The 13,922-nt window shown below is 42.2% G+C and overlaps 1 protein-coding gene across 5 annotated transcripts in view; it reads left to right on the forward strand.

The window, feature by feature from the left end:
• Positions 1-13,922, forward strand: part of TRAPPC10 (trafficking protein particle complex subunit 10) — a 113,626-nt gene that overhangs the window by 44,854 nt on the left and 54,850 nt on the right. For all 5 annotated transcript variants that reach the window (XR_003004962.1, XM_024758157.1, XM_024758159.1 and 2 more), the window contains exons 2-3: positions 5,882-5,963; positions 9,599-9,734. Coding sequence is in view for 4 of the 5 variants with exons in the window: in XM_024758157.1 (XP_024613925.1) it covers positions 5,882-5,963; positions 9,599-9,734 (218 nt within the window). In the remaining variant the exon portion in view is untranslated. The remainder of the gene's footprint in view (positions 1-5,881; positions 5,964-9,598; positions 9,735-13,922) is intronic.

Below are 13,922 nucleotides of genomic sequence, written 5' to 3' on the forward strand. Positions count from 1 at the left end.
TTTTCTTCTCTGATTGCTGTGGCTAAAACTTCCAAAACTATGTTGAATAATAGTGGTGAGACTGGACAACCTTGTCTTGTTCCTGATATTAGAGGAAATGGTTTCAGTTTTTCACCATTGAGAACGATATTGGCTGTGGGTTTGTCATATATGGCCTTTATTATGTTGAGGTAAGTTCCCTCTATGCCTACTTTCTGGAGAGTTTTTATCATAAATGGGTGTTGAATTTTGTCAGAAGCTTTTTCTGCATCTATTGAGATTTTCATATGATTTTTTTTCCTTCAGTTTGTTAATATGGTGTATCACATGGATTGGTTTGTGTATATTGAAGGATCCTTGCATTCCTGGGATAAACCCCACTTGATCATGATGTATGATCCTTTTAATGTGCTGTTGGATTCTGTTTGCTAGTATTTTGTTGAAGATTTTTGCATCTGTGTTCATCAGAGATATCTTTTTTTGTGACATATTTGTCTGGTTTTGGTATCAGGGTGATGGTGGCCTCGTAGAATGAATTTGGGAGTGTTCCTCCCTCTGCTGTATTTTGGAAGAGCTTGAGAAGGATAGGTGTTAGCTCTTTTGTAAATGATTGATAGAATTCGCTTGTGAAGCCATCTGGTCCTGGGCTTTTGTTTCTTGGAAGATTTTTAATCACAGATTCAATTTCAGTGCTTGTGATTGGTCTGTTTATATTTTCTATTTCTTCCTGGTTCAGTCTAGGAAGGTTGTGCTTTTCTAAGAATTTGTCCATTTCTCCCAGGTTATCCATTTTATTGGCATATAGTTGCTTGTAGTAATCTCTCATGATCCTTTGTATTTCTGCAGTGTCAATTGTTATTTCTTTTTCATTTCTAATTCTGTTGATTTGAGTCTTCTCCCTTTTTTTTCTTGATGCCTCTGGCTAATGGTTTATCAATTTTGTTTATCTTCTCAAGGAACCAGCTTTTAGTTTTATTGATCTTTGCTATTGTTTCCTTTATTTCTTTTTCATTTATTTCTGATCTAATCTTTATGATTTCTTTCCTTCTTTCCTTCTTTCTTTTCTTTCCTTCTTCCCTCCTTGGGGTTTTTTTTTTTGTTCTCTCGCTAATTGCTTTAGATATAAGGTTAGGTTGCTTTTTTGAGATTTTTCTTGTTTCTTGAGGTAGGATTGTATTGCTATAAACTTCCCTCTTAGAACTGCTTTTGCTGCATCCCATAGGTTTTGGGTCATTGTGTTTTTTTACTGTCATTTGTTTCTACGTATTTTTTGATTTCCTCAGTGATCTCTTGGTTATTTAGTAAAGTATTGTTTAGCTTCCATTTGTTTGTATTTTTTACATTTTTTTTCCTGTAATTGGTATCTAGTCTCATAGCGTTGTGATCAGAAAAGATACTTGATATGATTTCAATTTTCTTAAATTTACCAAGGCTTGATTTGTGACCCAAGATATAATCTATCCTGGAGATGTTCCATATGTCCCTGGGTCTGAAGTGAGTCTCTTGTAGACAGCATATATTCGGGTCTTGTTTTTGTATTCATTCAGCCAGTCTATGTCTTTTTGTTGGAGCATTTAATCCATTTACATTTAAGGTAATTATCAATATGTATGTTTCTGTTACCATTTTCTTAGTTGTTTTGGGTTTGTTTTTGTGGGTCTTTTCCTTCTCTTGTGTTTCCTGCCTAGAGAAGTTCCTTTAGCATTTGTTGTAAAGCTGATTTGGTGGTGCTGAATTCCCTTATCTTTTGCTTGTCTCTAAAGGTTTTAATTTCTACATCGAATCTGAATGAGATCCTTGCTGGGTAGAGTAATCTTGGTTGTAGGCTTTTCCCTTTCATCACTTTAGTTAAGTATGTCCTGCCAGTCCCTTCTGGCTTGCAGAGTTTCTGCTGAAAGATCAGCTGTTAACCTTATAGGGTTTCCCTTGTATGTTATTTGTTGCTTTTCCCTTGCTGCTTTTAGTATTTTTTTCTTTGTATTTAATTTTTGATAGTTTGATTAATATGTGTCTTGGTGTGTTTCTCTTTGGGTTTATCCTGTATGGTATTCTCTGTGCTTCCTGGACTTGATTGACTATTTCCTTTCCCATGTTAAGGAAGTTTTCGACTATAATCTCTTCAAATATTTTCTCAGACCCTTTCTTTTTCTCTTCTTCTTCTGGGACCCCTATAATTTGAATGTTGGTGTGTTTTATGTTGTCCCGAGGTCTGTGAGACTGTCTTCAATTCTTTTCATTCTTTTTTCTTTATTCTACTCCCTGGCAGTTATTTCCACCCTTTTATCTTCCAGCTCACTTATCCGTTCTTCCACCTCAGTTATTCTGTTATTGATTCCTTCTAGAGTATTTTTAATTTCAGTAATTGTGTTGTTCATTACTGGTTTGTTTGCTCTAGTTCTTCTAGGTCCTTGTTAAATGTTTCTTGTATTTTCTCCATTCTGTTTCCAAAATTTTGGATTATCTTTACTATCATTATTTTGAATTCATTTTTTAGGTAGCTTGCCTGTTTCGTCTTCATTTATTTGGTCTTGTAGGTTTTTACCTTGCTCCTTCATCTGTAACATTTTTTTGTCTTTTTTTTTTTGATGGGTGGTGCTGTATTACTGTCTTACTGGTTGTTTGGACTGTGATGTCAAGCACTGGAGTTTGTAGGCAGTTGGATAGATCTGGGTCTTGGTGCTGAGATGAGGACCTCCAGGAGTCCTCACTCCAATTAATATTCCCAGGGGTCTGAGTTTCTCTGTTAGTCCAGTGGTTTGGACTTAGAGCTCCCACCACAGGAGCTCGGGCCTGACCTCTGGCCTGGGAACCAAGATCTCACAAGCTTTATGGCACAGTAAAAAAAAAAAAAAAAAATGAAGGAAGAAAGAAAAAAAAGTTGCAGTACAATATCAAAGAATAAAAAAATAAAATTGGAAAGATAAAAGATATATTAGGAAAAATAAAACTATAATTGAAACAACTGCAACAAAGTAAAATAAAACCACAACAGAAAAAAAACAAAGAAAGAAAAGGGGGGGTGAACAAGACAAAAGGAGAGAACACTAACAAAGTATAAAGAATAAAATAAAATTAGAAAAATAAAAGATTTATTAGGAAAAATAAAAGAATCAACAACAATGAATCAACAAGGTGAAACAGAACCCCCATCTAAAAGAGGAAAAATCAACAAGAAAAAGAAGCCTTGGCTCTGAGGGCGGAGTTCAGGTGGGGGTGGAACTTAGGCAGGGGCGGGGTTTAGGGTGGGGTGGGACCTAGGCGGGTTGGGGGGTGACGTTTGAGCATGGGGTGGAGCCTCTGCTTAGGGCGGAAGGGGAGATGCAGCACGTGGAAAGGAGGGCCTCTGGAGTGTGGAGCTCCGGAGTCTGGAGGTAGGGCCCTGAGTGGGATTGTGTGGGTGGGACTTGGTCCCAGCGCCTTGGAGGGAGTCTCAGAGGGGGTCTCCGAGTGTAGGGGTGGGGCTTGGGCTCTGCACAGCAGGAGGGAGGCTGGGAGGGCAGAGGATTAGGCCCGGGAGCCCAACAGGCTCCCTGGTGCCTAAGTGGACAGGGAAAGTGCTGGCCCCGTTCCCTTCTGTTCCTTCGCACCCCTCCCCACCATCTCCCCCGGGATCTCCCCTGTTGCTGCTGGACCCCTAACCGTGCATGGGTGGGTCCCGCCGGGTGTAGGAACTCCTCCTCTCCCCCAGCTGCCCCTCAGGGGTGCTAGTCCTGGAAATCTGGCCTTTACTTTTGCTCCCCCTTCCCTCCGTCCCATTCCCTCGGAACCCTCGCAGCTGAAGGAGGCCTCAGTAGGCACGGGATCAGGCCCGGGATCTCATTAGGCTCCTGGGCAGGGGAAACCTGGCCACTCTCCCTTTTGATTCTCTGCCCTCCCAGTGGTCCCCCAATTTCCCCCTTCAGGTGTGGGATCCCTTCCCCTCCCCCAGCCGCCCCTCAGGGGTCCCAGTCCCCTCCTGCCTCCACTTCTCCTCCCTCTTCACTCCCCCCATGCCCCATGTCCTACCCAGTTGTTGGGGGTTCGTCCTGTCCCCTTAGGTGTCTGTGGTCCCCCACTGGTGCCTGGTAGGTGCCCGAGTTGTTCAGAGACACGAATTCCACATCCTCCTAGTGCACCATCTTGACTCCGCCCCCTGTACCTTTATGTGAGACTTTATTGCAAGGACCATATATATATATACATATATATATATATAACTAAGTGAAAGAGGAGAAAGCTTCTATGTGTTTGCCCTAATTACTGTTTAGCAAAGTGTAGTGATTTTTATATGTTAATCTTAGAACCTTTAAAAGAGACAGCAGGAGTTGGCACTCAAAGATAAGGAATCTGAAGCTAACTGAAGGTTTTCTTGTTTTGATTTCTAAGACAACTACCGAATAAATGAACATGATGAAAAATGAGTTAAAACATAAAAGTTGTTTTTATGTCAACAATAAATTATTAATAGTAACCCTTATTAAGGATTTTACTTTGTTTCAGGCCTTGTTCAGAGTTATTTGTGTTGACTCACTCAGTCTCACCACAGCCCTGTTGGGAGCTATTCTTATTTTCCCATTTCACAGATGGTCCCCGAGGCACAGAAAGGCTTGGTGGTCTCCCCATGCTTACTCACCTGGTAGCTGGTGGAGCTTAGGTGGGAACCAGGCCATCAGCCTTTCAGCATCTGTGTCCAGTCACTGTGCCCCACAGCCTCTCTGATAAGCAGCTCAGCTGCCCAGAAATACCGTTCCTCTCAGCAGTCACTTGACAGTGTTATGTGGTTTGGGGAAGGTTTTGTTTTGTTTTGTTTTTTGCGGTACGCGGGCCTCTCACTGCTGTGGCCTCTCCCGTTGCAGAGCACAGGTCCCGGACACGCAGGCCCAGCGGCCATGGCCCACGGGCCCAGCTGCTACGTGGCATGCGGGACCCTCCCGGACCAGGGCACGAACCCGTGTCCCCTGCATCAGCAGGCGGACTCCCAACCACTGTGCCACCAGGGAAGCCCCTGTTTTGGTTTTTTGGGGGGGCTCATGATAGCAAAATAAGCAAATGTGTTAATGGCCTACATCAATCTCCAATGATTTCTTTAAGATCAATAGAAAAGCAAGTGGAAAATGGTTTTGCTTAAAGTTAGAGGATCCTCTGAGTATAAGAATTTGAGTCATCTACTGAAAGGTTCTTTTTAAGCCTAAGTGCGATATGGTTATGCTATCATTTTATGAGAGCTAAGTGGATTTTTCAGTTCCGTCAAAGCTAGGATGAAAGAGCTGAATTAACAGCTTAGCATGTGAATTCAGACACTCCTGGGTTGCTCACTGGTCTCCGCAGCCAGCCAGCTTTGTGCTCCCCCTTCTTGGCCGTGAGGTCGGGTCTGCCTCCAGGACTTCCCGTGTGGACTCGGCGAGAGTAGGCGTGTCCGGTGTCCTGGGGGGCACGGGCACAGAGAGCGTACTGTATGGCTCGGCTCCTAGTGGCATTTGGGTGCATATCAAGCTTATTTTGGTGAAGAAACTCATGTTCACTTGTCCGGGTTTCCTATTCTGCCTGGAGTTTCATGGCTGTTTTGTCCAAGATGAAGAGAGCAGCAGCGGTATGAGCTGACGCAGGGGTGAGGCTGGCTGGAGCTGGGCCCGCTCCGCCTCCTTAGCTGTCAGACCCCGGCAGGTGACTCCACTTTCCTGACCCTCCCCCTCCTCCTCGTGGGGAGAATCATACCCACCTCAGAGAGGCTGGGCGAGGGTTAGTTAGGTCACATGTCGAGTGCTGGCTTTTCTTGAGACCACTTATTTAAAGATATGAAAAAATCTTGTTTTGTGATGTCATTCTGCTAAATTATTAAGTTGCCTAAAAATACCAATTAATAAATTTTAGAGTCCATTTTTCCTATATTTACCTTAAAATGCCATTTTTATTCCTGTTGTAGGTGCTGGAGATCAGAATTTATTTACCTCTATTTATCCGACGCTCTCCCAGCAGCTTCCAAGAGAACCGATGGAATGGAGAAGGTACGGTGCCTCTGGTTTTCGCTGCATCTCCCTCCTCGTTTTGTAGGCATTTGTGTGAGCAAGTGAAGTAGTAAGAGTTAAAGGCTAAGTTCTTAGGAAACTGAGTGGAGCCATGTAATTGTGGACCTTCTTCTCTAAGGAATGTGTTGATTTTCTTGACAAGACATAGGATGGTAGAAATGGGACACTTCTTCTGAGCTGAAGGCCCACTTTTGTAGGGATGGCTTCTGATTCCTCATGGCATTTTGGAAAGGAGACGCACACTCCGATTCCACATTAGAGCCGTTGCCTCTGTCTGCTCTCTTATGAGGCCTTCTCTCTGCCCTGAGCTCCTGGCTTTTCTCTTAAGGGTGAGCAAGTGCACAGAAAGATGTTACTTAAAAATTATGAAGGAGGGGCTTCCTTGGTGGCACAGTGGTTAAGAATCCGCCTGCCAATGTAGGGGACACGGGCTCGAGCCCTGGCCTGGAAAGATCCCACATGCCACGGAGCAGCTAAGCCCGTGCGCCACAACTACTGAGCCTGCGCTCTAGAGCTCGCGTACCACAACTACTGAGCCTGCATGCCACAACTGCTGAGGCTGTGTGCCACAACTATTGAAGTCCACACACCTAGAGCCCATGCTCTGCAACAAGAGAAGCCACTGCAATGAGAGGCCTGCACACTGCAATGAAGAGTAGTCCCTGCTCACCGCAACTAGAGACAGCCCGCGCACAGCAACGAAGACCCAACACAGCCAAAAATAAAAATTAAAAATAAATAAATTTATAAAAAAAAATTAGGAGGGAAACCAGATCAATCCTCCTGTGTGCCCTGTTGTTTGTAATTGTTCCTCTAATGACTTGTTCTGAGGAAGTAATTGACTTTGAATTATCTTACTGGAAGACTAATTTCTGGTAAGATTAGATACTATTTGTAGAAAATGTTTGGGTTGTGACTTGTTAATACTGGTAATCTGATTTTAGCCAAGGTGTGTGAAGAATTTCCTGTTGTTACTCAGGTTCATGTAATTCTGATTCTTGCTGTGTTATTCCTTTCTGATCACCAGTTTGTAATCTACTAACTTGAAGAGTTAACATTCTAGATGACTTACCCGGGCTCTCTATTGAATCTAGTCTAATTTTTGTGCCCGATTATAGTGTTACAAGGAATGTATTTAATTACCTACATGTAATATGAAGAGTGTACAGAATGTGGGAGAATTCTCTTACAGAAAAATTATTCAGCGTCTCAAGAGGCCCAGTGCTGTGAATGAGAGAAAATAGTCCAGCAAACGGAAGAGTTTAATGCCTGAAGAAATGGAGTAATGTGTAAAGGGTTTCCAATAGTATACGTGACTGAAACATTCAGAAAGACAGAAGAGACAGGAAGGGGGTTATGGGGGAAAATGAAATAGAGACACTGCGTAGATTTAACACGTATCTTCATCTCTTCACCTTCTTGAAAACTAAATGAGAAAAGAGAACGAGAAATGTCCAAGGACAGAGGAGGGCAGAAGTGGCGGCAGCAGAGATGTGGATGCCTCTTTGGGAGAAGGAGGATGGACAGAGGAATAGGAGGGAAAGCTGAGCCCTTGTGTCTGCAGAGGTGGCTCCCTGAGAAGCAGGCGAGTCCCTGACAGGTGATAGGACCCGGGGCCCAGGCCCTTGGTAGGCGAGGGGTAGAAAGGGGTGACTCGAAGGCCCGGGCCACGTTCCCTCTGCCGTGGTGTGTGTGTGTGTGTGTGTGTGTGTGTGTGTGTAAAGCTCTTTAGTACTACTTGACATGTTAAAGTGTATATATATTACTTTGATAAAATGTTAAATTAATTGATTAGATCTTGGGGGGAAAAGATTGAAGCAGAAACTTGATGCAGTGAACTGCTGTGTAGCTGAAAAGCAAAGTAGTGAGTTGGGAGATTGCGCTTGGAAACTCCGGGGTTGAATGCTGAGAGCTGGAGTTGGAGGCGTGAAAGGAAAGCTGAGCCGTGAAGGCCAAGTCCAGAAGTTTCAATGTCCCTGTAGAAGATGTTTCAGAAGGAGAGTATAGAGAGGGTGGAGGACAGGCGATGCTTGGAGAACTGGCGTCAAAATTCTCCCAGGAGTGAGTTCGGAGATTGCAGGGGCCGCTGAATGTCAAGCAGAATGAAAACAAAGCGAATAGAAAGCCACGCCAAGCAACAGGGAGAAAAGAAAAACTGCATTTGCAGTCTCTAACAGCATTTAAAGTGTAGCATAAAATATAGCATTTAAGCAGGGCCTTGAGGGCAAGTACCTCTGAATCTAGAGTTCTGTATTATTCGTACTCATACAAGCGGGAAGACTGCCTCAGCCTCACCCGAGCCTTGGGAGAGACAGGATGCCAGCTGGGCCCAGGATGGCCGGGGGCCCTGATCTGCCACTCTGGCCGCATGGCACCACACGTGTTCTCTCCAGAGTGCTCTTCACATCGTATATTTGCTGCTTGCCACCAGATGGAGATCGTTGGGAAACATTTTCAGACATGTATGATCAGAAACTGTGCTACTCTCTGTGAAATAATTAAGGAATGTATCTCAAGAAAAAGGAAAATGAACCATGAATTCACAGGATAAAGGAAGCAGCGGCCAGCAAGCAAGTCATAAGTGCTGTGCTACATTGTGGTGTCAGTGCTTTTACGAATCAAACGATCTAAAATGTCAGGTTGGAGGAAAGCAGAGAGCAGGCAGTGCACTAGCTTTGTCTTGTTCAAGGAGAGGCAGACGTTTACTGCAGTCTTTGAGAGGGAAATGTAAGTTTATGCATGTTAAAAATTAAAATGTAACCAACAGCAGAAAAGAGATAGATGGTTAAGCTTTCAGACTAACAGAGAAAAAGGATGGAAAAAGAAAACTTGATTAATCTCTCAAAGGACAGAAAAAATAGCCTGAAATAGAAAATCCACAAGTTCAAGCATAATCACATTAAATTTGGTTGGTTTCAGCTTATTTATCACCGACACTCCTTAGATTGGATAAAAAGTACAAAATCCAGCTATAGATATTTGAAAGAGATACAACTACTAGAGGTGAAGAATAGAGGTATGGAAAAAAGATGCATGTAGCATAATTTATTTTTACAAGTATAATAAAAACAGCACCCATACCCTCTGATAGCCATAGATTAGATGAGTGTAGCTTGTGGGATTGCTCTATGTGTCCTTTGTTCTTGGGTTGAGAAAAAATGGAGGAGGGTGGTTACCACTATTTTATTTATGCTATGTGAACGAAACCTGTTCTTTTTCACCAGACAGTTCTCTTTTTTGGATAATACGGGTTGTCACAAAAGTATTTGAGCAGTTTAAAGCTTTGATAGCTTCACACAGCACTTTTGACAATTGGGAGACTCTTTTCTTCTTTTATAGTGACTGTAGGTTAACATCCATTTTCCCCAGAAGTCGGTGTTGCAAGCAAAGTAAAGCCGACAGATTTATGGGGAGCCTTGACATGTCCATGTGGGCTGTGTTTAAACTAAGTTACAGCGTCTTTTCGGATAGCGTATGTAATCGCTGCAGTTCAGGCTTAGTGCCCTATCTGTACTTCTGAACTCATAGATGTGATTAAATTGTTGTTGTTTTCTCCTTTTCTTTCTGCTAAGCATTCTCATTTTTCTCAGTGACTTGTTAAAAATTGTTTATAGGTCCTATGGCCGAGCTCCAAAGATGATTCACCTAGAATCTAACTTTGTTCAATTCAAAGAGGAGCTGCTGCCCAAAGAAGGAAACAAGGCTCTGCTCACATTCCCCTTTCTTCATATTTATTGGACGGAATGCTGTGTAAGTATTCATTTAAAGGGAAAAGTTACAAGAACGTGTCTTAGAATGGGGTTAAGATTCAGAGGTCTGGGTTTCGCTAAGACAGCTATACTTTTTGAAATTTACTTTTTAATTTTAATTTTTTGGTAGTCTTCTCTTTTCTCCATCCTTCAGCCAAGCACGTGGCTTTGCCGTGGCCTATTTTCTGCTCTGGCCCAGCGCGGGGCACTCGTGGTGATCACCAAATATAGTCTTAGTTGTGTTTCCAGTTCTTGTGAGCCATCTCACTGTAGCCAAGTGGGCACTAGGTCTTTTTAATATTTACTTTCAGCTTTGTTTTCATAACACCCTGTACTCACCATCATGACAGTTACTGTACTTACAAATCCTTGTTTGTCTCTGGTTCTGGTTTGCGGGCTCTCTGGGGGCAGGGGACTGTGTCTCCTACCTCACAATCCGTGTCTGGTGCAGGAGGTGCTCTGGGAAGCCCATCGGGTGAGGGGACGCTGCAGCTGCGGGCACTGTGGCCTTCACTCGTACTTGGCAGTTCTGTGTTCGTGAACCCATTCTTGACGGAATTATTGTTTCATGAACGAATAGAAAATTCTGTGGGTCATTTCTTCCTGTCTGTTTGACTCTAATAAAACAACCATTTAGCGTATACAAAATATATAAATCGTTACATACTGTGACATTTTAACTTGAAACTGAGGATGCAGAAGTAGTTTTTGTAGTTTTAATGAGAAAGGACTCAAAGCTCACGCCTGTTCTCCCCTTCACCCCATGCACCTTTTGCCTTTGCTGACTTTGCTTTGTAGCCTTTCCCAGTGGAGTCGCGTGGGATGTGCTTCCTCCCGAGAACAAGTGTGATAGCACATGTGAGATGCTGTCCACCAGGGGAGCTCGTTGGAGACTCGGCGCCCAGGGTTTTTATTGGACCAGGCACATAGGCAGCCTCTGCCTGACACACAGCAAAACTCCAGGGGTGGCTAGACTCCCGGGGGAATGCAGATGTTCAGCATAAGCCATGTTGTTTGCACAGTTTATGCCCAGGGAGGCACCCCTATCACACAGTCACGGGAACCCCTCCAAAATCCAGACCAGATTTAGCCCCCAGTGCTGATTCTTCCTGCACCAGTCATTACCAAGGCTTGCACGTACCACTTCCCCCAGATGTATCAGTCAGCGCTCTACTCTAGGGAAGAGGCTGTGTGGGCTTCTGTTTTATTTAGTGCTTTATAGTCAATCATCCTTACTTATTTTGGTGTTCAAGTTGTCCCAGATTTGGCCAGTGAGTCACTTCAAGCTGGCTCCTGTGCCTTTTGAGCACTTTCTAGCACAGCAGGGTGTTCTGGGTTCTTGTCCCTTTGCTACCCTTGTACTGGAATCAGCCATTTTTTCACAGGGCCCTGGTTCCCCTGGCACTGTGGGAGGGTCCCCGCTTCTATGCCTTTTGACTACACAGGGCTAGGGAAGCATGTGTCTTAGAAATCATGGGTTGATACTGATGCCTCTGATTTTAGCCTCTAACCCCACAGGGCTCTTTCGTGCCTTACCCTGTTCCGTGTTTATATCTGCCCTGGCTCTGACACATCAACACATTCACTCACTTGCTCAGCCCTGCAGTATGCATAGCATAGTTTCAGAATTGCTACACCTGTACTACAGCCAGAAGCAAACCTGCTATGAAGAGTGCAGAGTTTGTTTGCAGTTCATGCTTTCCCTAGACTGACAGTCCACATTCGTACCTGGTCGGGCTGGTCCTCTCTCAGGGGTCATTCTCTTCAGTGTTTGCCTAGTTGCTCTGGCATGTTTATTTTTCCACATGGATTTTAGTATCAAATTACTTTTCTAAGTATTTTACTTTTTAGTTGCTATTGTCAACGGGGTTTTCTCTCCCATTATATCTTCTAGTTGGTTATTTTTTTTTGTATATGAAGACATTGATTTTTTTCATGTTAACCTTGCTGAATTCTTTTATTGTTTGAGTTAGTTTTATCATTGGTTCTCTAGGCCCCAAAGTCTGGGGTTTTCCAGATATTCTATCCTGTCACCTGCAGAGAGTCTTATTTCTTCCTTTTCAATTCTTATGCCTCATACTGCTTTTCCTGTTGTAAGACATTGTCTAGTAGCAGTGGAGACAGTGGGTATCTTCTCCTCGTTCCTGACTTCAGTGGGGATGCCTGTGGTGTCTCCCCGCAGTAGTGCGCTGGCTATGGGAATAAGGTCAATTTGAGTGAGTGTGTGAAGGAACGTCCATCTGTCCCTATTTTCTCGAGGGTTTTTATTAGGAATACACTGTTGAATCCTGTTAAAGCCTTTCTCATACCTGGTGGAGATAATCATATGATTTTTCCCACTTATATCTACTAATTTGTTGAATTACATGAATGGGTTTCTAATTATTGAACCATACTTGCATTCCTGGTATATTCCACTTGGTCAGAGTATTATTTTCTTAATGTGGTATTGGCGTCTGTTCACATTATTTAGGAATTTTTGCATGTATCAATATATTCACAAGTGATTGGTCTATAACTTTTTTTTCTGCTGTGTTTATCAGGTTTAGGTATCAATGTTATACTTGCTTCATAAAAATAACTTGGAAGTTTTTGTTTGTTTTCTACATCTGAAACAATTTACGTAGCACTAGTACTATCTGGTCTCTAGGGTTTGCTAGAGTTCTCCTGAGAAACCATCTGGACCTGGTACTTTCTTGTGGAATAGTCCCTTGATCACTTTCTGTGTCCCTTCCATGGAAATTGATCTGTTTCAGCCATTTGTCAATTTTGATAAACTATATTTTTCTTAGAAATTATACATTTCAGTTTAAAAATTTCTTTTCATTGAGGTGTATGAAGTAGTCTTTTTTCAGCTTTCAAAATATGCTCTGGGGCTTCCCTGGTGGCGCAGGGGTTGAGAGTCCGCCTGCCGATGCGGGGACCCGGGTTCGTGCCCTGGTCCGGGAAGATCCCACATGCCGCGGAGCGGCTGGGCCCGTGAGCCATGGCCGCTGAGCCTGCGCGTCCGGAGCCTGTGCTCCACAACGGGAGAGGCCACAACAGTGAGAGGCCCGGGTCCCGCCAAAAAAAAAAAAAAAAAAAAAAAAAAAAGCTCTGTGTCAATAGTTACTTCCCCATTGTTATTTCTTTTGTATATTTGTGTTTTCTTCCTTTCTTCCTTGATTAAATTAGTTGTTTCTTTTTCCCCCAGAGAAACAGGAGTTTTATTTATTAATCTGATATACTATTAGCATGTTTTCTATCTCATTAATTTCTGCTTCCATTTTTATTATTTCCTTCCTTTTGTTTTCTTATAGTTTACTTTGTTCTTTTCCTAGTTTTTTAAAGTTGGGAATGCATTTATTTTCATTCTAAAATTTTTTAGTGATATAGGTCTTTAAAGATGTAAATTTAAATATATTCCCGTGTTCTGTTACTATTTTTCAGAAATTCTCTATTTTCTGTGTGTATCGCCCCTTACACTCAATAGTTTAACAGAAAGTTTTTTAATCTCCAGAAGGAAGTTTAAAAATTTTTTCACGTTAACATTTCTAATTTTATTGCATTGTGATTAGAGTGATGTTTTTAATATCTTCTGCTATTAGGAAAATGTTTTTTCTTTGTGACCTAATAAAGTCTTTGTGGATGTTCCATGTGTGTTTGAGCATGTATTTTCTTTGTTCTTAGATTGTGATATTAAATATGTACCCATAAGAGCTTGTACTGATTATGTTGTTGGGGTCATTTATATTTTGTTTTGTCCACTTGGTCTATCTTTAACTGACAGTGGTATGTTAAAGTCTTCTATTACTAGAATGTTTCTGTTTCTCCTGCATCTTCTGTAGTTCTGTTTTATATAGGTAGTTGATGTATTATTTAGTGCATAAATATTAATAGCTATTATAATCTTTATGGAGTGAAATATGTCATCAAAAACATGGTTTCTGAGTAGTGTTTCATGTTTAGGAAGGCCTTGTCTATCTGAAGATAATAACTGATTTTCTCCTATGTTTTCTTTTAATATTTTTATAATTGTGTTTTATATTTGGATCTGTATAGCTTCAAGTTATTTTTGTATATGATAGGAGCAATGTGGGTTCAGTGTCTAATTTGTTGTCTAAATGGGGAGCAACTTGACCTAATATCATTTCATAATAGTCTACCTTTTCCCCACTTACTGAAAATGTCAACTTTAATTAATTAATTT

Source organism: Neophocaena asiaeorientalis, unplaced genomic scaffold (assembly GCF_003031525.2).
Source record: "Neophocaena asiaeorientalis asiaeorientalis breed wild unplaced genomic scaffold, Neophocaena_asiaeorientalis_V1.1 scaffold45, whole genome shotgun sequence".
Lineage (NCBI taxonomy): Eukaryota > Metazoa > Chordata > Mammalia > Artiodactyla > Phocoenidae > Neophocaena > Neophocaena asiaeorientalis.